This window comes from Scomber japonicus, chromosome 23, assembly GCF_027409825.1.
Source record: "Scomber japonicus isolate fScoJap1 chromosome 23, fScoJap1.pri, whole genome shotgun sequence".
Lineage (NCBI taxonomy): Eukaryota > Metazoa > Chordata > Actinopteri > Scombriformes > Scombridae > Scomber > Scomber japonicus.
Window position 1 is genome coordinate 18,412,998 of NC_070600.1, and position 26,042 is coordinate 18,439,039.

Sequence of the window (26,042 nt, forward strand, 5' to 3'; positions counted from 1 at the left end):
TAGATGGAAAGAAAACTTCTGCAACACAATTTTTTTATTCTTTTTTCTTGACTTTAGAGGATTTTTTTTTTTTGGTGAAACTGGACTTCAGAAATATGACTATGCTTTTTATTGTAAGGCATCAAAAATACAAAAACGTTTAGTTTAATCTTATAAAATTAGATTGTTTTATAGGATTACCATATGTGATACAGTATGTATGGCCTAATTGGAAGAGTAACTACAGCTGTAAGATAACACAGTGGAGTAAAATGTACAATATTTCCCTCTTGAAATGCAACGAAGTAAGAAGTAAGAGAAGTAGCAGAAAATGGAAATACTCAAAGACCAAGTACCTCAAAATCCTTAAAACACAGAACTTGATTAAATGTAGTTAAATCTACAACTGGTAGACATAAACATAAACACAAACACCAAGATGAGTGTACCAAATCACATTTTATTTCAGTTGGAGGAACCACATAAACTGATGCAATCTGAGGAAATCCAATTTCCAAATCCATTACTCATCGTCTTCCCCACTTAGCCCACAAACGTCACACATCATATGACTTCGAGGGCAGCAGCAAAATGCTGACGGTACTGTAGTAGTCACTTCCATGTTTGTTTGACTTATTGGAAAAACTGACATTTAGAGGATAACAGATAACAGTTTGGGCATTTCGTGAGGCTGCGTTTGCTTTTTGTGATATTCAAATCAAATGCATCGGCCACTTGGCTCACTGTCACAATAACACAATCAAAATAAGTTACATAACATGCGGAGGGGTCTGAATTTCAGACAGTAGCGAGCCTGTTGAGTCCCACAGGGATACACATACAGGCGGCTATGAAAGCTGCAGTATCATTACTTAACTCCAACAATCAATTACATTTGTACCACATAAAGTATGCAATAATCTTAAATCCCATTCATTCTCATTGCAAAACACAACATTAGGGTGTGATATGTATGAGTCAACATTTAAAAAAACAAACAAACAAAAGAAAAAAACCCACAGGAGTAAAAGAAAAACAAAAAGGGTTCAAGCAGGAATGAACAACGAAGGCACTTCAAGTTTTCATATTTTTAAAGACAACAGACAGCAATTACTTCAATTAATTAGTCCTATTTATCAATTTTCACTCCCCCACCCTCCATTTCTTTAAAATGAAGACCAAGGAGTAAAAGCTGAACAAACTGGGGTACAGGTAACGATTTCCTCAATTAACTGATCGATCGTTTTGTCCACAAAATTGTAAAAGAAAGAATATTACAATTTCCCTGCGCCCATCATCACGTCTTCATATGTCTTTTTTTATTCCATCAACAGTCCAAAACCCTGAAATATTCCAGTTTATCATGATATAACAGCTCACGTTTAAGAAACTGGTACCAGAAAATATTCAGCATTTTGATTTGAAAGTGATGAACCGCTGATCAGAATAGTTGCAGATTATGTTCTGTTGATCGATGAATCGTTTTTTAGCTCTTAACACAACACTTAGTGAGTTTTACAATAAAACTTGCTCCTCTGGACGCAGTGCTATCAAGTGTTTCACACTTTAACAGCTCATCAATCAATCACACACGGACATGGCGGGAGGGCGGGACATGAGAGGGATGGTGCAGTGCGGAGGGAGTGTTTTGTGTTTGTGTTTGTGTTGTGTTAAAGTCTCGGACGCCCCCTGTGGAGGACAGAAAGATTGACAGGCTTCTTTCTGGCTGCCATTCCCTTCACTGGCCAGCCCCATCCATCATCCTCTGAAAAATGTTTCATCGCCGTCTCACATGAGTGTCTATCCTCCGTCCGTCTGTGCTGATGCAACACCACCGTTGAGGACTTCAAGATTCCCGTTTCCACCCAGTCTGTATCCTCATTTGTCCTCTCTACTGAGCAGGAGAGAGAGGGTGGAGGTTGAAGGGCAGGAAGGAGAGGACAGGGAGGGTCTTTGTCGTCCTCTTCTCCCTTTCACACCCGCTCTGGGTTGTTGTCCCTATTTGCTCTGCGTCTGGGGAACAGCTTTCGCTTTAGTAGAATCAGCTGCGGGAAAAAGCAAGAGAGAGGAAGTGGCATGATTAGAAATGTCACACAGAAAAGCAAAAGACAAATAAAGCTCTGTGCCACAAGACGATGATGATACAGAAGAAGTTTACACTTTAGGGTTATCAAGACTTGGTTACTCCAAAAGACTCTGACACCAAATTCTTTCTGTAATCCAAAAATCCAAAGCAGGTCTGTGGAGTAAAATAACTTCCCTCTCGGGAGCGTAGACTCCTTTGATATGTCCAATCTAAACTGTATGAAGTTGACTCAGATTTCTCAGACTTAATAACTTGGACAGAAGAAGAGTCAGGCTCAGCTGGTGCTAAAAAGACATCAAAAGTCAGTTTGTGGGTGGTGAAGGAGGCACGGGATGAGTCTGACACATTCCACACTGGGAGCACTGGTCCCACTGGGTTGCTGAGAGGAAATTCTCCTAAGGTCACTCCAACTATTAACCTTTCTTTTGGTTTGCTGAGGAGTAATTGGAAACCTTTGGATTAGACTGACAAGAGCTCAATGTCAAACTTGGTTCATGTGTCGTGTTTCTTTAACAATTCCCAGCATTTGTTTGAATCTTCCTGCAGAACCAGATTTGTCAGTCTTTTTCAGAGAAGTGCACAATCTGGATTTTTTACATTTTTTTTTTTGTTTTTGGGCACTCCTCCAACTAGAAATCACACTTTCCTTGGCAACAAAGAAGGTTAAAATAAATCCAGGAACTGCATCATCCAACTCAACAAAGACAGTCAGATCTCACATTTCACATCGGACTGCTGGGGGTCTTTCATTTCAGTGAAGTCAGGTCCTGGCTCAGCTGGTCATACTAACGCGACACATGAGACGGACGCACCTCCGAGTGGAATTTCAGTAGCCGAAATGGCCTGAATCATAGCTCAAGTGTGAATCATGGAAACGGGAAGTGTGTGTGTGTGTGTGTGTGTGTGTCTTTATTGCAATATGTAAATAAACTGTATGTTCAGTCTGAGGTGGACACTGACCTGTTCGGCAAAGAAGGACATGACAGTGAAGACGACGAGCGTCACGAGGACACAGTGCGTCCAGAACTTCAGCTTGTCCCGGTACACTCGCCTGGGAAACGAGACATTTCATTTAGTTATCACTTTTAAATAAAGAAGCAGAACTTATCCTTCGTTACCACGTCCGACACCGGCTGATATAAATGCAGACGTCAAATATTTCTGTCCCGATCAGGTGACACATGATTAAAAAAAGGGCTGACATGTCAGTAGGCGGCATATGGCCTTGGAGGGAAGGGAAGTTTGCTGTGATGTAACAAGAAGGAAGCACGTAGTATGCAGAGGGCAGCAGGTCAACAGGGTGACAAGGTGACATCACCCGACGCCATCTGTCTGTTACTTTACCAACTTAGAGACATAAGGAGAGGCGGAGAGGCAGACAAGGAGATGAGAGGCTCGGCTGCATGATGATCTTGTAAGTCTATTACAGCTAGCGACTGATCTAAAGTGACTGGGCTAATTTTAAAGCCTCTCTGTGAGGCAGGCTTTCTCCAGCTGAAGCCCCCCGAATACTGGAGCAGGATCCCTGAAAAAAGGCCTCTAAAGCTCCCGAGGGATTCCCACTGCTCCAACCTGGCAACGCTCTGTCCCATTGTGGTGACAGATACTAATTCTTAATGCAGGCCAATTGGGGGAAAAAAACAGCTTGATAAATTACCGGTACACATACAACAAAGGATCAAGGACTTAAGGGAGCTTTATTTGTCACATGCACAGAGAGCCACAAAGCAAAACATGCAGTGAAATGATGGGGATGTGCAGTTACTATGCAAGATGTAACTATCTATTTATAAAAGTGACCTGATGTGCTTGTAATACCGACAGTGGCAGAAACAAACAGTGTGTGCAGCAGTGCAAGAATGTCTGTGTGTGTGTGGAAATTTTTGTTAAAGTAAAAAATGTGTGCGTTGAGGATCTGGATAGCCTGAGGACAGAAACTCCTCTTCGGTCTTATGGTTTCGGTAATGTGACTGCAGAGGCGACTGCATGACTTCAGTCGTCTAAACAGTCCATTGTTGGGGTGTCAAGTGTCTCGTGATATTTTTGGCTCTAAGCCAAGCTCAGGTACAGAACTGGTATGTGTATTTTTGTGTTCTAGTGTAGCAACTAATGCTGAAATAATTTTGATGATTCATTGTTATTGTCACTTATTCAGCCAAAGTAGCAAACCTGCATTGATTCCCTGTCTTAAAATGGGAGGATCTGCTGATTTTTTTAACATCATTGTTAACTGTATATGTCCGAGTTGTAGACTGTTAGTTGGACAAGATGAGAAATGTAACTATGTAATGTTGAACTCCGGCAAATTGTGATGGTATATTTTGAGTCTCTTTTGCTAAATTATTAATCAGTTATCTTAAAAATAACCTAGAGATTATAGAAACAAGACAGAAAGTCTACCTCCATGCTAATGTTAGCATTTTAACATACTCACAACAACAGTCCTAACATGCTGATGTTTACCATGTTTCATCATCTTAATGTAGCAATTAACATTTAATTAGGTCCAAGTACAGCTGAGGATGATGTAAATTACAGTTTTCAGGTGTTTAGTCCATACAATTGATTAAAGTTGTCTCATGCACAGCTGGCCTTCATATCTCACCAATCCTGGAGCTCTTCCATGTGCAGGAACCTGTTGCGGTACTCTCTGGGCAGTTCAAACTGGGACGGCAGTGGAAACATGGACTCATAGAAGTCTCTCAGCACAGCTTTGACTGTGGCAGCGTCCTTATGGCTGTGGTCGATGTTATCATTCAGACAGATGAACTTCCTGTTGGGGATCGGTGAGAATACAGATGTTGGTTTAGTTCAATGAGGAAAAGATGTTGCAGAAGCACAAAATTCACCCCAAAAAGAAAAGACTTGTGAGGGTATACAGAGTTTCTTCTCACCTGGGATTCTTCCTGATATCATCTAACTGGCCAACCACATGGGACACATTGGTTCGCACCATTTTGAAAGCTATCTCCTCCTCACCCATGATCTCAAACCTGTCCAACAGAAGACATGTTAGCAGCAGCAGCAGGGAGGATATTTGAATTTGAATACTTTGTCAGATGGGCTTATAATACTCACTTGTACTTGTTCTGGTCCTTGAAGGCTTTGTGAATACGTTCAGTGATTGGCTTGCAATGGAGGACGAGGCCTTTTGTGACAGGAGGCTGTAGATGAAGAAAATATACAATATCTGTCAAATAATTCAGCTCATAAAACAAAACTCCTTCCGTGAGGTTTTCATTTTAACTTTCTGAATGCCTTGAATTACAGTGTTTTAAATTATGTATGTCTCACCATGCTGGGGTCATAGTAGGCCTCCTGTGTGGGGTTGACAAGGTGAAGCTGGGTCAGGTTAGTCGGCAGGGTCTTCGAGCAGTTTATCAACATCTGCTCGAGACTTGTCAGGTCCTAGAAGATGCCGAAAAGGACAAAATGGACACTATTAAACCAGGCTGTAGTGTGCAAACTATGACTATGACTCTAAAAGTCTAGTATTGAGATAGAGAAGATATTTCACAACCAGGACCGACCTGGAGGCTGAGGGGCAGCTCGTGGATCCTTGTGGCCAGAGTTCGAATCTCACGATCAGACAAAACGCCTGAGTTGTCTGTGTCGATCTCGTCAAACACCTCCGAGACGTTGAGCTGCTCCTGAGCGCTCATCAGGAAGTAAAAGTACGAAAAAGCAAACTGCATGTCCTCTGAGTGACGCACGCGGTGACCTGATGTCTTGTCAAACTCTTCTGGGAATCTGAAGAGAGAGAGAAGTTTGAGCACCTGGACTATCTAAAAATCTTGACAAAGTATTAACTAAGTAAACTCACGTGTCCTGCAGCTCTTGCATGATGAGTCTGTCGATCATGTGGGGCATGTGTGCGGGGACTTTACGGGACGTGAAGCCAAACTGGCCGTTGAGCAGCTTGTTGACGTAGCGCAACGAGTCGGCAAAAGTGTCCTGCAGCCTTCGGGCGGTGGCAGTACCATTGGTCTCATACATCAGCTCTTTCTGCAGACGCTCCTCTTCCTGTGGAGTCGACACAAAGAAATTATATTTAAAGAAATCAAAATGCACAATAAAAAGGTTAAAAGTTAAAGCTGTGGGCCTTTCTTACCTCAAGCAGTCTTTGGAAGTACTTCCTCCTCTCCCACGGCAGGAAGCCTCTGTCTGAGGAGACGAAGTGTTGGAGTCTCCTCCCCACTGGAGCTCCTCCTAAAGCGTTGGCCTGCTCTGCCTGATCCTCTGCGCTCTTGATTTTGGAAAGGCTGTTTAGCAGCTTGGAAGTCAAAGGCCTCTCAATCACAGCCTTCAGAGGATACGGTTTAGGAGTGACAAACTCTTTGGGCTGCTTATCATCAACATGGACTGGAATAAAAGGAGTAGCAGCAGGTTTATCTTGCACAGCCACATCTTTTCTGGCTATTTCTTTGTTGGAGTGTATATTTTTCTGTATATTTTCAGCTTTATCATCCTTGATGTGTTTTTTCTCCAACTGCTCTCCTTCCAAGTCTTTATATGGTTTCCTTTGGACTTTGGCTGCACCCTCTTTGGCTTGTTGTGAATCTCCGTTCTTTGTTAAGTCCATGTTCTTGTAAGGTCTCAGCAGTTCAGCCTTAGTGAGATTGTAACCCTTCATAGTAATGTCACCAACAAGAAGTTTCTCCTCCAGCTTCTGAAGCTCAGTGCGCACAGCAGCTGGTAAAAGTGACACATTCAATGCTGGAACTTCTACGACAACCTCAAGTTCGCCAGGCGGCCTCTTCTGGATCTTAGGACTCCTTTTGTGCTCGGGAACATCTGAAAAGGGGAACGGTGGCTCTGGTGTCGGGGTTGGTTTTGACTCTTTGCTGCCGTCTTTGCTTGCAGTCTGCGACACGTTAACATGAGGAACCTCACGTGTGTCGACAACTACGGTCAAGGTCATTGTAAACTCTGAGTTGTCTTCCTTCTGGAAAGTCAAGTTGTACTGGATGTGGGTCATATTGAAACCAGAATGGAGCAGCAGGTGAATGGTCTTCCACTTGTTGGCGACGGAGGTGTGGCGCACCACCGGGTTGTCGCTGACTTGGGCCTCAGAGACTCTTCGAGCCAGTCTGTCAAAGCTGAAATATGGCCTGACTTCCCCTACTGGGAGGGTGTACAAGCTCTGATTCCTCAGCAGGGTCACATGGTACAGCTCACCAAAGTGCTCTACACATCAGACACAAATAAATGTTAACTTTACATAACCCAAAATAGCCAATTATCTTACTGTTGTTAAGTAATTCTGGCTAAAAATCCCTATTATTGTATATATTTAGTTTAAACTCACCTTGGCCACAGTCGCCCACGTCATAACCACAGGATAGTACATTGCAGGCTTGGTCACAGAACTTGTCTGCCAGCCAGGAGTTGGCACAGCCTTGATTACAGTAGGACGTCCCACCGAGTCCACCTAGACCACCTCCGAACTGCCACACCTGTCCGCCAGCTCCACCGGCCCCACCAGCACCAGCAGCTGCGAACCGACTGTTCCCCGCTGCACCTGTCAGGCAAAAGGAAGGAACATTAGAAATTACACAAATAATCTCTTTTATACAGGAGATATGAAAGGTGCTAATCTCTTTTACCGGTGCAGTCTCCCCCATCCCAGTCACAGGCAGAGTTGTTGCAAGCCTTGTCACAGTAGCCATCTTTAATCCAAGATCCTGGGCAGCCCTCAGCACAGTTGGGAACGGGCCAGGTGAGATACACCTGCAGGGAATCGAGAGGAAACTAGACTTAAAGCCAAATTCAAAAGCCTTTTTTGTTGGTGTGGTATTGAGGAGAAAACAGGTAAACTCTATCATACTGTATATTGTATTTAACCAGAAAACTGCTGAACAAATTTCAGGCTCTGGATGTAGTACGCGCACCTTCTGTCCTTTGGAGTGGCTGTAGAAATCATCCGGCCAGACATCTTTGCCAAACATGACGTCATCATTGAGGTAAATAAACTTCTGGGAGAGCCCCGGGATTCGGTGGATGTGGGTCTCTATTGCAGGGGAGCTGAAGGTGGGGAGTTGGCTGTTGTTGAGGAAGATGTCCTGCAAGTCAGATAAAAACATTTTTGCATAAATATAATAAGCTAAAAATTTTCAGTATGTTACTGCATACAACTGTGTACAACTTGTGCTCAAATAAATTCAGAATTGTTTAACTAAATTTACATTTTCAAAGTTCATTAACATAAATACAAGACACATTTTTAGTACAGTGTTCAGGCCAGGTTCGTTACAATATGATGAAATACAAACACTTGGAGTTGTGTGATTGTTTTGTTATCTTTCTCTTCGCCCTTTAACTTTAACATATGACATAATGTAAGCAGTCAGTAAAAATAGGCTGACCTCCCATGCCTAGTAAATAGTGCACTTTAGTGTGAGAGCTTAAATTTTACCTGATGTGTGACAACTGTAACACGAGGGTTATCCAGGTTGAGCCAGGAGGGAATCTGCCCGTTAGTGACGATGAAGATGTGTCGCACCCATGGGGCATGTCTCTCCACTGAGCGCAGCGAGTAGCGGAGCTCCTCGTTGTCCTCGAATCGGCTGGCTGAGACGTCTTCATCCTGTTTGGACTGAAGAGGAAAAAAATACATAAGACATAATTGATTCATAAATGAAGCTTACAGTGTTGGATTTAAGACACTCACAGTCAATCTCTAGCTGCATATGAGAGACAGGAGGGAGCAGTTGTACCTGTGAGATGGCAGTGAGGTCCCAGAACAAGTAGCCAGGGCTGATGGTTAACTCTTTCCCATCCAGCGTCAGGTTCTTTTTAGCCTGCTGGGTCAGATCAGTGAAGTCCTGCGGGCTTTTAAGGTGGAGCAGGGCGATGCTGGCCTCCGAGTACAACTCAAACTGAGGGACAAATAAATAAAATAAACATAGAGTTTGGCATTAATAGCTTGAAAAGAAAAACTCTTCCAATTCAGTGTCACACTTTAATAAAGTTGGGGAGCTAGCAAAGACAAATTTGAGAAAAAATGGGTCAAAATCGATGTATGATGATGATGGCTGACTATTATACACCTTTCTACCTGGAAGCTGCAAACTCTTAACACAGTAAATCATTATTACATTTAACCCCATGTAACTGGTTTATTTTAAACCAGGAAAATCTATTACATCCAATTTGAAGCAAACTGGTTGGCACTAAAAGTTGAAGTTCTAATTTGCTGTAAACCAAAAACCATTGATAGCACAGGAGTAGGGTGTTGTTATCAGATTTGTATGCTTCCAGCTTGGTGAAACTAAAATTGGGACTGAAAGGGAAAAGATTGGCCACCGTGGAAGACATCCAGGAAAAACAGCAGGAGGCTCTGTTCACAACAGATGACTACGGGAAATGTTCCCAGAAATAGGAGAAGCAGTGGGACAAGGAGACTACTTAAAGAGGGATTTCAAAAGTACTACTGAAAGATTTATAATGACAGTTCTTTTGGAAACAATTCTGGGAGTTTTTGGGTCCCCCTCTTTGAATATTTAACGAATAACAATGTGTCAGCTAATGCTTTTCTTAAGCAAATGATACATTTAAAATACTTCTGCTCACTTGGAGTCAAACTTGAGGTGAGATTGTTTTGTCAGCTGCTGTTTCAAAGGCAAAGAATGAACTTTAAATGGAGAAGAAGGGACACATGAACAACTATAACCCTGTGCTTTGCAATCTGTGCTTTGATCCTTCGCTGTATTAATATTTGTAGTCTTTAAACTCCAAGTCAAACGATAGAGTATCTGTAGCGTTCTCTTCCTAAAACTTGACAAAGCTCCTCCAGACATTATACTAATGTTCTTCATGGGCTGTTTAGTGCTCCTAAAGCCAGGTTAACTAGCTTTGGACTGCCCCTTTAAGTCACCGCAGCAAGCACTGTGGGAAAATCCTTCACAGCGATTTCTCTGCTGTTTTCTCATCTACATGACTTAAAGACTTTAATGCTGTTGCTGTTGAGCATGAGTATTTATAAAAGATGGAGATGACAGGAATGCTGAATGTTATATGGGCTCTAGCTACGGTAACCTCCAGCCACAGGGGTCAAATCAGAGCAGCTGTGATGTTTGTGTGGAGGCATCGACCTGGCTGCTGTTGCATTGAATCCGAATGACAAGGAAGCATGCCAGTGTGTGTGTGTGTGTGTGTGTGTGTGTGTGTGTGTGTGTGTGTGTGTTTGGATAGGTGAGGGTTTGGAAAATTCTGTGATGTCATCTCCTCCACAGGGGTCACACGGAGGTGGGCTCTCCGTCTGATCTTAGGAGAGCTATGTGAGGCATCTTAAAGCTGTTTATGTGATGTATGTGAGAGAAAGAGAGAAAGAGAGAGAGAGAGAGAGAGAGAGAGAGAGAGAGAGAGGGAGAGAGAGAGAGAGAGAGAGATCCTTGGCCTTGCCTCATTTCAACCCATCTGTCCTCCCCTCTCTCATCTCTCAAGCTGCCCAAGAAAAGATCCAATCCCCCCCCCCCAATCTTTCAAGCACAGACCTCCAAACCGTCTCCCCACGAGCTCGTGTTCTGCCTTGACTCAACCGTTTTTCACGGCTCCTGTTTTTAGGTGAGGATTAACCGGGATTTATAAACCCGACGGGGTCCGGCCAGAAGCCGAGCAGGTCCTGGATCACATTTCCATCTTTATTACAGTTCTCTTTATAGTCCTGATAATACTCTGGCACTCGCACACAAAACAGAGGTGTGCGTGTGGTGGCTTCACACAGGCAGCAAACTGGTGAAAACTAATTTATGCACGCAGGCACACACTTGACTTTATTTACTAGGTCACAATGACAATGATTACTTCTAATAATTCAAACTTAAGTCATTTTACATGTCCTGAAACTATCATTTGAATAATCTCTTTATTTATGAGTTGGTAGCGATTCTGATTTTAGATTCAGGGTTTCATTTTTTATCAAGTGAAGATGCCAAATGTTATCTAGTTGCAGCTTTTTCTGTTTTAGATCATTGTAAATTTTATATTTTGGGGTTTAAGCCCTGTTTTTTTAAAGTTTAGTGACATTTTATCAACTAATTCCCGCATCAAGACATTAGCACGATTAGATTTTATTGCATCCCACTTCCTCTTACACATGAAACGCTGGATTAAGATCCAGTTCAAAGTTCCTCAATTCAGTCCATTCAGGGGGATTTGTTGCTACAGCCTCACGACCAGAAGTAGCTTTATGGCTTTATTACCGCTTGGGATAAAGTTACAGATGGTTTTTAATAAAGTATTATCCCATAATCGTCGCTCGTGGCTGCTTTTGTGATTTCACTTTAATAATTTAGCAAGCCACAAACTGCACAGTAACACTTCAGCTATACTACAGGTCTCATTTACTGCTACTAATTGCCCCAAAATGCTTCTAATCCCCAACAGAAATGTCACCCTGGAAGACAGATAGAAAGAGGTGGACTATTAATTAAATGATAGTATTTAGTTTAATGGATTTAATGTCTCATCTGCAAAGAGAAAGAAAAAACTATTCAAAACAGCATTACTCTTTTTAACATGCAGAGCAGTGTGTCAAGTGAGTCAGAGTGGAGAAAAAGATGATCTGTGCTGTTCCATAATGTTGATGTTGGATAAGGACACATTAAGCTAACTATCATGTCCTCCAGGCAACACCTTATTATGTAATTAATCACCACAGGATTAAAGTATATATCCCATGTGAGTTCCCTTGACATATTTTAAACCCTGATCACTGGCCTGTATGGCACTGCAGAGGTGAAAGAAAATGTAATTAGTAGAGTAAAACTCAGTTGACAGTGTGTGTAAACCAATTAACCGCGTGGTGAGTGATGTTTGTAAGCAGATGGATAGAGGCGAGATGGAGCCGCGTCATCCTGCATCGCCTGGCGAGTTGTGACGTGACGTGAGGACTAGCGGAGCCGACTCGCTGTCAGAAACAAGCCAAACATCCACACATTAGACTCGTTTTTGAAAAATATATTGAATTCATCTGGTTTCAGAACTGATGCAAATTAGATTTTTTATCTTAGACACTGATGCAGAGAGCAAATGTGTGTTTTCAGGTGTATTGAGTTTGGTGTTTTAATATGCCATGTTTCCTTTTAACCCTTCTCTACCATACTTGAGTGAAACTGATCACCAGAAACTGAAATAATTAGTTAAGTAATCAAATCAAGCTATAGATATATAGATATAATAGAAATTGAACAAGGAACAATCATGACAACACGTGAAGGTTTGTTGGCTTTTCTTTGTCTCACACAACCGTTAATTGAATTTCTTTGTGTTTATCACCCATTTTTAAAAGAGACTTGGAATTGCTTTCTCTTTCTCTGGAGATTAAGAAGCTTATCGTTAAATTTGTGAGGTTTTTTTCCCCCAAGGTCTGTATCAAGAGAAGTTGGAAGAGGGAAATCAATGGGGTGTTGCCTGATAAAACATGGAGGAATCTTTCAATAAACAGCAGGCAGAGGTCAATTCAATTCAAAGTGAATCACCGTTTTCATTTCGCTGAGGTCATGTTACATAAATTTTACTCCTCTGTATCTCCAATCTGTGATACGCGGAAATCAATGATGATGAACTGTTGTTTATTTTCTTACTGCCCCCTAATTCATCTTATTTTCTGGGGTTAACCACAGGACCATTTCTCTCTCGGCTCTCTTTGGATGCTCAGACGACTCTCTAACTCTCCTTTCACACATTCAAACAGCTTTATTTATAATAATGGTACGAGCAAAAACACACTTATTCAATTTAACACTATCTGGACTCACTTTGACTTTGCTGTTATGTGCTTATTCAATTCTTACTTGTATCCTTCTCCCCCGTTGCGTGTGTGTATGTTTAAGGTGGGTTTTTGGATATTGATTTTTGTGTGGTGTATGTGTTGCTATGAATAATGTGTGTATAAAAAAATAAAAACACACACACAAAAAAAAAGACTGTTGGTTGGTAAGACAAAACAAGCTGTTGGAAGATGTCGTCTCTGCTCTGGGAAAGTCTGATGGCATTTTTCACTATTTTTTTATTTGACATTTTATAGATTAAACAATGAATCTAGTAAATGGCAATAATCAGCAGCTCAGGTGATGGTAACTGCTACTTGCGGTCTCGATTATCTTGAAAGCACAGATGTTCCACAGCTCATGTTATTATGTCTATACATTGACCGATATAACGAGTCAGACAGAGCCGTGCATAGTTGCATATTCACAGTCAGGCGTGTACAAAAGGTTTATTGAGTACTTTGCCTCATAAGTGTGATGTTGTACAATTTCACTTTGTCTAAATCTTATTTTTTCACAGTGTTAAGGTGTCTTATTGCACCTCGCACACATTGCATAAGGATGTGACAAAAATAAACTTTTATATCGTGCTGAAACAACTCTGGTGGAGGTGGGACCCCGCGTGGACATTCACAGGTCTCTCAAACCCATAAAAATACATGCTATGATATAAACACATCAGCCAGCTTGTACACAACAACGCTTGGTGGCAGGGCACGACAGGCGACAGCACGGGGCACATGACGGTGTTGTGGGGTGGCTTTCGTCACCATAGCGCTCGGTCTAACACCAGCTATAAATACCGACCGCCTCTCAAAGCTGAACCTCTCCCCCTGCACTATGCACATCATCCCTTTTTCACAGAATCGGCCTGAACACACCAGGAAACACCTTGACAACCAAATTGTGCACTGTGCGGTGGCCCTGTCTACCAAGAATATGTCCGCGACCCTAAACGCCACACAGACACACACACACACAGACACACACAGACACACACACACACACACACACACACACACACACACTTTCCATCCTGGTTCCTTGGCTCTCAGCTGGGCTTCATATGCCCACGTATCATCACACAGCTACTCCACCCATTATTTTAATCCTGCAGCACCTCTTCCAGCCTGCTCCCGTTACAAAATATCAAAACTGATGACTTCATTGCCAGAAGACGTGGAACAGGTAAGACTAGGTATAAATAAGCATGTACTTATGAGACGGCAGGGTGTGTCCAAGAGTGCAAGGAAGGTCAGTAAAATCCTCGTGACCTTTCAGCGCACTGGCTGGCGCCGCGCCACTCCAAACAGTTGTTCTAATGTTAACCCCCGCACCGCCAGCTTAGGTTACAGCCCGAATACCGCCGGCTATTATCACACGACCGTCCATACTCTACACCGCGGCGAACCTGGATACAAATGATGGGACAACTGGGCTCGATGATGATATGTAGGTCAAGCAGTGTTAACCTACATATCATCACGTACGTCTCCTGTGGTTCACAGTAGCTGCTTCTTCACCTGTTTCTGCTTACGAACACTTACATTTGTGACTATTACAGTATGTACAGTAGTCTAGTATTAGATAGACAGAGCTATTTGACATTAATGAAGGGAAAAGCGTGCGATGACAGATCTTGGAGATGTTATGTCAGTCATGCCTCAGGTCATCTTGATGTCTTAATAGAGCAGCTGATTGTGTATCGAGCATTAAAGCTGTTTTGGAAGAAGGTGGCGTGTTGTCTATGTCACATATGTTTGATCATGATTGTTCTGGGTATGTTTCTTTATGTATTGAAGTATATAGAGAAAGAAAAAAAACAAATGGTATATCTTATTTTTGATTTCTGCTTGCAAAACATATAGCTGCTGTGTTCGAACTCTAATAAGACAGCAGTTACATGGATTTATTTATTTACTTGTTTAAGTCAAGGACTTTAAAAATCCAGGAAAAATAACACCATGGTGGATTTGCCAAGCATTAACGGTACCAATTTAAAATATTATGACTACATTGACTAATATAGTACTTGACAAACAAATGAGTGTGACTGTGAACCAATGAAAAATTTGCTCATTTATTCAGTTTTTCTGTTCATAAACTAATTTTGCTTCTTTTCTTTGAATTTTCTAGTTTTATTCTTATATATTTACTTATTTCCCACATCTGTTACCAGTTGCTCCCAAACTATTTCCTGTCATGTGCTCTTTCAGAGGATGTCAAATATTTCATGACCCCAAAGCCATAAACTGATTGCATTTTGCACTGGTGGAAACATATAACAACTAAATAACATTATCAAAAACACAAACTGCATGTTTCCTCTCTAGTTTCTGGTTCACAGAACAGAACAGCAGATTAACTCTGACATGTTGGATTTGACTGACATGTTAGCTTTGACAGCTAACGGCAGCAACAGCTTCTCTTTTCTTCCTCGTCATATCATCTTGTAATTTGCAGCAATGTCACTTTTTTTATTGTTCCCAAATGAATCAGGCCGTTGGACCTTTGGACCCTTTTGACCGCAAAACCACAAGGGTCCCGAATGACATTAATGATGGCTCAATCCCAACAAATCACTGCAATTCAGTGCCACAGCTAATTATGTTATTAGTTACACCTGTGTCAACAAGTTAATATGTCTATTCAACTTCAGTTCAACTCTATCTGCAATCATTGTATTTACATTTAAACATACATATAAAGCTGTTATATTATGTTGTAGACAGGTTGGCTGTAGTTTTTTAAGACTCATTTCTGTTTTTTTTATTTTAAGGATCTTTTTAAGGAACCTTAAGTATCCACAGGGAGACTGTTGATCTTTTGTATGGCGCCTCTGTTTTGCATTCATGATGTACAAAGGCTGTTCTAAAAGACATTAGATATGGCTAATCTAATTCATCACCCATTTCTCCAACATAATCAGCCATGTGAGTGTCAGACGGGACAAACAGTTGACTCATGCCCGGCCCTTCCTGGTTGTCTGGTGGTGTGACGGTGTGACACAGCTCCGGGTTGCACTGTTTTGTTTTCTTTGATTATTTGAGAGTAATCCAAACTCGTTAGTGGCATTCCTCCCTCTCAAAATATAAAGCAGAGTTTGGATTAGAGAAAATTATTAGATAGGCCGACCATCAGCCACAGAGCTAAACAAGGGGCCCTTTATCCACATCACAACATAACTGTTTAAAATAGAAAAAGACCATATTTAGCAGGACGGAGCAACCTCCGTGCCAAGGAGGAATTGACGTCTGTGACTAGCACTTTCTTAGATTACAATCCTGTGGTGTATAAAAAGATCAAAACTTTAATTTGTGAACACACAAATATATTCAGTATATATCTGCAGTGCTAACGATGGAGCCACAGCCATCAGCTCTGTGGTAGCGCACTCTGACGGTGACATCTTGTGGCAGAGTCAGTTATGTTATCTTTCACCTCACAGCTGTGGTGAAACCATTTCCAAAAAAAACCTTGGAGGAAATAATAAAGTACATTCTCTGCATCAAGTGTTAGAATCAATAAAACAAAGCTAAAAGAGTGTTTACATTTATCATGTGTGCCACTGTGCAACCTGCTAGACATTTTTCCAGGTTAACTTAAAGAAAAAATGCATCAAAAGAGATCTCTCACTGATAATATTCCAGGTGGATCCAATAATGAGTTTCTCTATATTTCAGTATATTCTTAACTTGCATTTGATGTAAATTATAAGAGCAAAAAACCCCAGAAGATTCATTACAGGAAAGACATACGGTAGCGCCTCCACCTCATAAAAAAGGGCAGAAGATGTTTTTTGATACTGACAAACTTTTAAAAGGATGCTGAAGTGCAAAAAACATGATGCTGAATTACAAAAGTATTAATGAAATAGAAGCAAAATGAAGCCTCAGAAATTCAATAAAAATAGCAGCAACAAACACATAAACTCTGCAGGCTCCTAAACTCTTCCATCACTAATCACAACTGACCAGCGGGTCGCCTTTCACCTTCTCGGCCTCACCTAACTGGACCGTACCATCTACTCAGGTGATCACAGAGTGAGCCAGACTCATGCAGAGCTTTCAAAGCATATGAAACAAGTCTGATTTCTGTTTCTGCTGACAATCACAATTTCTATGGCCACATGCGCACAGCTATTAGTGCAGTTTTATCCTTCCTGCCTCAATATGACAGAGCATTCAGCTCATTGCTAAGAGCACTTAATGATGCACACCTGTTGTCTTCACTATCACTGATTAAGATCTGCCCGAACATCACACTACATCACACAACACTCGAAAAATCTGGTGTATTCCAATCCCCATACTACCATACTATTTATTATATCCTGTTACACTTTGCAGTATAAGCCAGCATGCTTTTCTGGCTATTCTGACTCCCAATCATTTGCACAGCGGAAGATACATCACATCACTGCCAAGACAGCACAGACCAATGACAGCCAGTGCAACAGAACACACAATGACAGATTAAGTAGTATGTATCAAATGTTTGCACACTGCATACAACAGTAGGTACTTTGTATTGCAAGGGCAGCTGCAGTATGTACTACAAGTTCAAATTAGAATCATCACAGCATCACAAATAATAAACAACTAGTCAACTGAAACCTGATGAATGAACATGTTAAGAGAAACTTTGGATTGAAATTAGTGACGTAAAACACAAACATACACTAGAACTATGTGAAAATTGAGAGGAAGAACTTTTTCACACATACTGTCGCAACGCCTGTTCCTGCTCAGCAAACTCAGAAGCTTTTATGTCAGGAAGGACATTTTGACAGCTGTGTACAAAAATCATTCAATGAATCTGTACATCACATCCTGGTTCCACTTCATCTCTGTCAAGAAGAAGCTCTCCCGGGTCATTTACCAACCGGCACAAGCCAAACCCAATTATCAGTACTCTATACCCAAGCAGTTAAAAGAAAAGCCAACCTCATCACAAAGGATCCATCTCAGCCCCCTTGGCCAAAAAAAAACAAAAAAAACACATAGCAGCAGCATTTTAAACAAAAAATGAAACGACAGTGTACTTTTACATACATACACACCTCATATGCATCCATATCATGCATTATATTCTGCCTAAATGATTTATGCTCTGTACTTTATTCTGTTTTTAGTAGGATGTATTGTATGTTTTGAATTTCTGAAGACCCGTTTCCTCTACTTTACAACAAATTTCTTCAGCATCACTACAGTTAAATATTTATTTCTCACCTTTCAGCAAGAATACAAGCTTTGAACTTGATTCCTGTCGAAAAGTGAAAAAATCCAGAAAGTGACAACAAATATTTACCTGTTTGATCTTATTGGTTATGACGGAGGGCAGTTTGACTCTCAGCTGTTCCGTCTCCTTGAAGGATGCCGGGAAGCCGCTCAGATAAGCCAGAGCCTGCATGCGGATCAGGCCCGGAGCCTCTTTGTCTGTCGTCTGGAAAGTACAGTTAACGATGTTTAAACACTGTGGTCTCTTTCTTTGATGACTGATATGAAGTGCACAGGCAAGAGATTGTGTTCATTGATTGATTGTAACGTGTACTGAAGTGTTAACATGGCGGTTATATAGAGACTCACCAGGTAACATCTGGACACTGAGAATTTCTGCTCTTCTCTGGACACATCTGTATAGGCTTTTTCAGCTGTAAGAATTCACAAAGTATTTTTATATAGTTTCATGCATGCAGTGAGTGTTAAAGGTTTAACAGTTGCGATCGATGACTTTGGGGTGTGGGTGAACTTCAGGGATGAGTAATACTCTGTCAACAGCTACCATCACACTGCACCTGGGCGGGACACTGATTAATAAGTGTTGTGACAGCGCAGAGCAACACCCAGATTAAATAATTACAGATGTAGACACTTTATAATTCCCCTACATCCCAAGAGCAAACAAAACTGTGCTCAACTCACCTGCTTTTTTTCCACACAGACACACAAAAGAAGTTCAGTTACTATACCATGTTCCTCCAGAATCTATGAATGAGCACATATTTTTCATGCTAAAAGTTTAACTGCTGGACACAAGATGTCTCTTTACATTACGTTCTTGTGCAAGTAGTGTGAATCCTGCTTGTAGGTACACGTCTGAGGACAGAGACGCTCTCCGCTTTCAGTGAAGCAGATGAATGTGAAAACAGCCCTTCCAGTGTGAAACATTAACCTGAAGCACCTGATGGTTTATTACACTGAGCCATCTGAGAAGTCCTCATCAAACTGTTCGGCAGGTGATTGGATGAACCTTCTGTCTACCACGGGCTAATGTCTAGCTATTGTCAAACATAAACCACACCTGTAGCTGCTTGTAACAACTGCTGGTTCGGCCACAAGAGCGTAACGCCAAGCCTGACTAGATGGACTCTCGCGTGATCTCGTGAGGAAAGTGAAACTCTCCACATATATAATTCCCCATAATGAAACTCAAAGCTGAAAGGATCAAGAAGTGAAACATTACTTTGACTCAAGGGGGGCTTAAAAATAGCCACAGGTTTGGGAATATTTGAGGATAAAGAGCCTTGTTGGAGACAGAAAAGAACCACTAAATTAGTTCATTTGCAGTACTAACAATATGCAACTCATCAACGATACTCTAAAGAGGTTAATAATGAGGCTATTATTATGATCTGATAGCTCACATCAGTGGGCAATATTTGAACATTACTGAAACTCTACACCGTTGGGTCTTACAGGAACATCAACCCAAGTGACGTGTGTTGAAAAACCACAGTGTTGCATTGCAGCCGAGCTATTTCGTGCTGTGCCGGCACAATGTGCAGTCATTGCACTTTGCTTGGTCCACTCCTTGATAACTACTGATGGTGCTTTGAAAGGTTAATTATTTTTGTCACTTTTTTGACACTTTGCATACTGATGAAGCAGAAATATTAAGCTGCCTGTTTTAGGGATTTAAAGTGGCTACTGTTACAGTCCAACCCACACTTGCACTCTGCTTCTGTATTGCTACTGTGAATTGTAATGCAATTGTTTCCACCACCACTTCTACATCCTCCTATTTTACTTACTTATTAATCATGCATCAAATACCACATTTCCTACTGTAAATTATATTTTTGTGTATTAGTGATAATCTGCCTGCTGGGTTCAGTTCAAGCAGCAGAATCTCTTCCCTCTCTCTCTGCTTTTAGTCGCTTTGGGAGTATCCTCATCCTGCCAAATTATTTCTCTGATTGTTGTAGGAAATGGTTTGCTCTGGCTATTTAACAGAAATGTTGCTTTTTTTTGTGTGTGGATTTACCGTCCGTCTGCGAATGGAAAACGACCACAGAGACGGTGGTGGACGGGTGGAAGGGTCTGTTCATCAGCAGCAGCTCCTTGGCTGTGGAGAAGGAGGGAGAGAGCGACGGCAGCTCTTTGACTGTAACGTTGGCTGGCAGAGCGGGATCCAGTGCCAACATGGGCGCTATGATGCAGTGGGACAGCAGGCATTCTGGCTTCACACTGACAACAAATGAACAGGAAAACATTGTTTGAAAAAAAAAAAAAAAAAAAAACACACAAACCAACAGACACTTCCTCTAACTTTGTGGTTTTACATTTAACACCTAAAACATATGGATGATATTAGTCAAGGTCACACATTCAGCATGTCATTTCCTTTGTGGAAATGTTGCATCGAGCCCCTCTGCTCAGATGGGTTTCTAGTTTGACAAAAACATAGTTGGGCGACAATGTGCATTTTGGTGGTGACCACACAGGAAATACCTCCACTGAGATCTTATTTCCCCTTGTGGGTTAAACATGCTGCCTGAGCTCTTAGATTTACATTGTCACCAAAGCTGATCAGTAAAGCCAGATAGAATTGTAAGATTTCCTTTAAAGCTACAAAATTCACTTATTTTTATTCAGATTTTAACACATCTTCAAAACTTAGTGCCTTTTACTTTCTGGAAAAAGAAATCCATAATTAATGTCCTTTTCAAAGATGTCACCCTTTGGTTTAACCCACCCCGACATCCTGTTTCGACATCAAAATTGGTAACCAACGTCCTCTCGCACTGCTGTTTCATTGTGACTCTAACAGTTATTACTCTGTGCTTCAGTTTGAGGTCGTAGGTGCAATGAGAGGCCACACTCAGGTCTAGGGTTGGGCAAACTCCTGTGAAACCCTATAAATCTGTCAACCCTTTGAGATTTTACAATACAGTTTATTCAGTGGCAGTAATCTCTGGCTGAATTAGGATAATGTGGGTTATAGTGCAAATCACTAAACAGGAATTCTTCATTTCAATATTAGACTTGTGTGTGCTTGTTGATTTTTGGGTGTTTCACTTTCTGGTTTTTCATTTTACATATTAATTTTATTCTAAATATTAACTACTTCACTAAATATAGTATATACTACATGACTATAACATTATAAATTAAGATTTGTAATGTATTGTAGTGACCTAGAAACTCACCTGTCTTTTGGCAATTCAGTTGTCTCACTCACATTTTTCCCCAGACGTTCCCTGTGTACAAAAAGTGAATTTCTATTATTTTTAATCTTACACTGACGACAATAATAAATAAACACCTGAGAGTGCTGGATCATTTATATGAGTTTACATTGTGTAGCTGAGAGAAGAAGAGTCCAGAGATTATTAAAACACAGCTTTCTTCTTATAATTAGTGTAACCTTTAAGCAGCGACTCTCTCTTCCTCTGTCTAAACAAGCCAATCACTGTGACAATGATAATGCTTCAGGTTAAAGCCTGTATGCTAATTCTAGCTTCATTTAGATGAAAAGTCCCTTGAGTGTGTTTGCACTCTGGCGCCAAGACGACAACACTTTCTGTAGTAAAGTAAAAGTTTATTTTTAGGGATATGTTACAGCCTCCACTAATTCTATCTAACCATATATAGAGCTTCACTGCACCCCTACAATAACACAGACTGTGGCGCCACAGCTACCTCAGGGCTCTTTGTTCCTCCTCCAGTTGCTCTTTGACCGCCTTCAGCTCCTTCAGCAGAGCCGTGTCTGTGCCGTTCACCCATGTATAAACCACATCAATAGGCATAGGCAGACAGAGCCTGCGAGAGAAAAAACAAAACACTTATTTCACTCCAGAAGACAGTTCTCAAACTGCACCGCCATGACCCCATTTCCACCTCTGCAGCGCACACTTTCCTTCTCGGGTAAATTTGACTAGAAAAGACTCGCGAGTCTGAATTAGTTTTTTGTTCATGCATGGTTACACCTTGTCCAGCTCTTTCAGATTTCTCTCTCAAGGGAAGTGTACACACTGGGTAAGATTTATGCAGTACACTATGAATTTGCATACTTTCACATTAATATTCGTGAATATGATGTGATTTTATTCCCCCTTCTAGACACCACAATACTACACTAAAATCTTGCATGTTACTCTAGGTGGAGTGATAAAAATTAAGCCACAGTAATGTAACATATGTTCCTCTTTGTTGTGGGAGGACCATCCTTTGGGATATTTGTCTTTTTCTCACCTGCTTTGGAATGACTTCCCACCCACGTTGTCTCTGTAGGAGTCAAACAGCACATGATACTGGTCCCGACTCCACTCCACCACCACCTGTACGGAGAGAATATGTCATACATGGCTCTGTGTCCCAAATTATCACCCCACAACCTGCAAGCCAGACTACATTAAAAAACATGGCAACTTCTTTTTGTCATCTGCTCAAAAGTGCAATACTGTACCTTGTTTTTTAGTCTTTAAGATCTACTATCAAATTGTGCACATATCAAGAAGCATCAGCTGTGATCACATTTGCAATTCTGCAAAAGCTTTAAGTGATATTCACAAATCTTCCTCCACAAAAGTGATACATTTACCAGGTGAGGGGCTGCAAGTAAGCAAGCCACTGTAATGAAGTATAATACTAGGAATTTGAGATTTTAATGTTAACTAAGTGCAATTAAGTGATTCAAAACTATGCCGAATTTGACAGAAGAGGCTATAGATTAGTAATTCGTTCCAACCCATGATCTACACAACACACACAGCTGTTATGGGTGCAGATGTTTTAAAAAGTGGATTTTTTTGAGTGCAGTCTGGTGAGAAAAATATTCCGTGGCTGAAACCTGAGAAAGTTGTGTGACTGGAGCTAAAGAAAACAGAAGAGCCTCACCTCTCCAAACTGGAAAGCAGAAACTATCATGAGGACGATCCCCCCGAAGCAGAGGTAGAGTCCATACCGGTGGGACAGGCAGGTGTAGGTCTGCCTCTGCAGCAGCTTCAGCACCGAGTTGACGACTACCATGGCTCTGCGTGGCAAAGCATAGCGCCGCATTCATTCAAATATAAAACGACAACAGCAGCAGGTTAACGCACTACAACAAAGAAAGTAAACATCACAGGCGAGCAGGAGCTGTCAGGTGACCGCCAGCCACACTGCGTGACACATGACGACCAGACATCTCACGCTTCTTCGGCCGTGGTGACGTTGGATCGGTGACGTGAGCGCGTTGTCGCCCTCTGGCGGCGAGGAGGTTGTAATGCGTTCACGGTCCCCTCATACTGTACATGAATGGTGCTCCACCTGTGGGCCTTTAAACTCTTAAACAGGCAACGTGCACTAAAAGATACAGACTCTTCAATACCGTGGTAGGATTGTTAAGGTGGTTGTTCAATTGTATGTGCCTTGAATTGGTAGAACTGAAGCTTGTAGTAGGTTTATACTCTGACAGATATGATAAAAATCAGTTTAGAAACTATGTATGTGTGATATTAATGACCAGAGAAAGCAAGAATGTATCACTTTTCTTTATTAAATAAAACATTCAATTGTTTTTACCATTATGAATAAAGTTACACCTTAATAGGGGCAAGGTCAGATTTTTCCTCTGTGGGCTTGGAAACATTAATATTTATTACCAGGGTACCCACAGATAGTTTATTATTGTAAAATTATAATATGTATATTATATCATTAAAGGTTATTATGCAATGTTTTATATATATACCATTGGCTATGTCATGGTGGTCTGTGTAACCTTCTGAGGATATGCTTCCCCAGACCATCACTGACCGACCGTAACACCGGTCATGCTGGATGATATTATAAGTAGCATAACATTTACCATGGTGTCTCCAGACTCTGTCATGCCACTGTCACTCTGTCACATGTGCTCAGTGTGAACTGCAAATATTAGTGGTAGTAGCAGTGATTCATTTTCGACTTCATTAACAATTTTCAAAAAAGAATTCACATAGAAATAAATAAATAACAATAGGGCATTCAATCAAAAAGAAAATAAGAAAAATCACATTAATGGCTCATTTGAAATGTCTTAAGATGTTTCACTTTTAATTAAAATTGTTATTAACTCACTCAGATTCAGTCAGCAGCTGGTTGAAGTTGCACAATTCAACAATCCAACGACACAAAATACTCAATGAGGACAAACACGTAAGGGCTCTCCCACCATCCACACCCACTGCATCTGTTATAAGTATCATCTGTACATAAAAAATGAATGAAACATAAATAATCAGACCAAATAAAATCATGTCAAAAATACTGAGTCTGCTTGTAAGCTAAAAATGAAGTTACTCAATCAAAAACAAGAACAAGCAAAGGGGTTTTGAAGTCATAGAAAGAAGTAATCGACCAGAGAAAGGTAGACAAATTATTCCAATTGATGCTTTAACTAGATGTTTTAAAGCACCTTCTTAGCTCCAGTCACTCTCCAGTGGAAGCATCCTACTGTCTTCGGTGATATCCTGATTTCCATATTAATGTCCCACTCAGAATGAATTGTACTAACTTCTGTCTAGCAACATTCGGATTGCCCTTCAATCTTTGAGTAGGGGTTTAGGGCCCTTTAAGGTGTCTTTGCCCAAGGACCCATCATCTTATAATCCATCCATGTATCCTATCAACACCTGAATTATTAAATACAATTTTCAACCACAACAGAAAGGACAAGAAAGTACTCACACAAGCTTTAATTGAAAACTTGTTCAGGTGTTGTAAGTATAGAAGGTCTGTCATGGGATATCTGGTGGTTTTATATAAGTGTCAGTCTGTAAGTCTGTAAACATGCTCCCAAGGCCAGAGCATTAAACCAAGGTTATTAGAATGATAAAGAAATTGGTACAAATAAGACTAGTAAGAGCGCAGAGATGATACCAGCAGCAGCATTTGACCTCTTTTTGCTCTTTATGATTTACAGTAAATTGAGTTATCTGACTCATTCTCTTCTTCCACTGTTATTTTGTAATCTTATCAGTGCTTCTCTGCTGAGTTATGAGTCCATTAAGCATACCAAGCCTGAGAAAAGACCCTTTCAACCAACAATTTCTTAAAGTTGCTGCCAAGTAAGGCACTGGCGAGCTTCGAATAGCCGCATCCACTGAGGCTCTGAAATGGATCAACTTGAGGACTCGGCCTCTTTTTAGTATGCAGAAAAGCTTCTTCAAAAGCGGGAACTGAAAGACTTCTGGACTTAAATCTCCACCCAGTTGCTCCACCAGATGTTCAAGATTCATCCTTAACGCCTTCAGCTCTGTCCTATAGCCTCTCCAACTACCTAATGCAACTCAGCTCCAGAGGTGTACATTTACCTTATAGTCTTTGAAACATGTGGCAAAGTGAAAAATTGCACATTTGTTTTGGAATATGCAAAAAGCATGATAGATCTGCTTTTTTTTACCTAATCTTGAGACACTGTGTGTAGTGTATATTCCAATATACTGTAGTAAGTGTGTTTTTTTGTTTGTTTTCAGAGTCTATGGAGAAAATATGATGAAAAATTAACAGAGAATGGGAGGAAAGATATCTTATTTTGTACCTATAGAAAGTTGATCCGGCCTTGCACATTTTGCTCTGCATGACTCTAAAAACTTAAAATAAACAAGTTCCAGAGCCGACACTGTGCAGATGCCTAACTACATAGTATTAGTCATAATCAAAGCTTTCACAACCAGAGAGCAGTGGCTGGAAAATTATTCGGAGCTTTCACTTAAATAAAGCAATATCATGAGGTGAAAGTACATCATTAAAAGTAAAGGGCATTCATTTCAATATGTAAAAAAGGACAGAAAAGTGTATCAAAAGTACTTAATGTGTAGAATATATGAGTGATATATGATAATGTATAAAATGAATTACTTATAGATGCATTAATTAGTTGAAGGTGGAGATCATTTAACTTTATAAATTGTTGGGAAGTTTGGAAAAGGTTGCACTTTTTACTCCAATAAAGTGAAA

The 26,042-nt window shown here is 40.9% G+C and overlaps 1 protein-coding gene across 1 annotated transcript; it reads right to left on the minus strand.

Annotated features, from left to right (window-relative positions):
• Nucleotides 1-419: 419 nt before the first annotated feature.
• gnptab (N-acetylglucosamine-1-phosphate transferase subunits alpha and beta) lies at nt 420-23,120 on the minus strand. The gene is made up of 21 exons (XM_053344163.1): nt 22,959-23,120; nt 22,314-22,399; nt 21,762-21,881; nt 21,269-21,319; nt 20,104-20,306; nt 18,426-18,490; nt 18,148-18,282; nt 8,782-8,943; nt 8,481-8,660; nt 7,957-8,127; nt 7,672-7,795; nt 7,374-7,586; nt 6,177-7,252; nt 5,889-6,088; nt 5,596-5,815; nt 5,360-5,473; nt 5,144-5,229; nt 4,960-5,058; nt 4,671-4,838; nt 3,026-3,116; nt 420-2,024 (listed from the first exon to the last, which is right to left on the minus strand). The coding sequence occupies exons 1-21, from the start codon at nt 23,118-23,120 to the stop codon at nt 1,953-1,955; spliced, it is 3,798 nt and encodes a 1,265-aa protein (XP_053200138.1). The 3' UTR covers nt 420-1,952.
• Between the last annotated feature and the right edge of the window lie 2,922 nt (nt 23,121-26,042).

Bases quoted from the DNA above. Each gene is read 5' to 3' on its own strand.
- gnptab (XM_053344163.1), bottom strand. From the start codon at position 23,120: ATGCGGCGCTATGCTTTGCCACGCAGAGCCATGGTAGTCGTCAACTCG. The intron at 8,128-8,480 runs GTAAAATTTAAG...TCTGACTTGCAG, and splicing joins TTACAGTTGTCACACATCAG to GACATCTTCCTCAACAACAG. The intron at 7,796-7,956 runs GTGCGCGTACTA...GATTCCCTGCAG, and splicing joins GCCACTCCAAAGGACAGAAG to GTGTATCTCACCTGGCCCGT.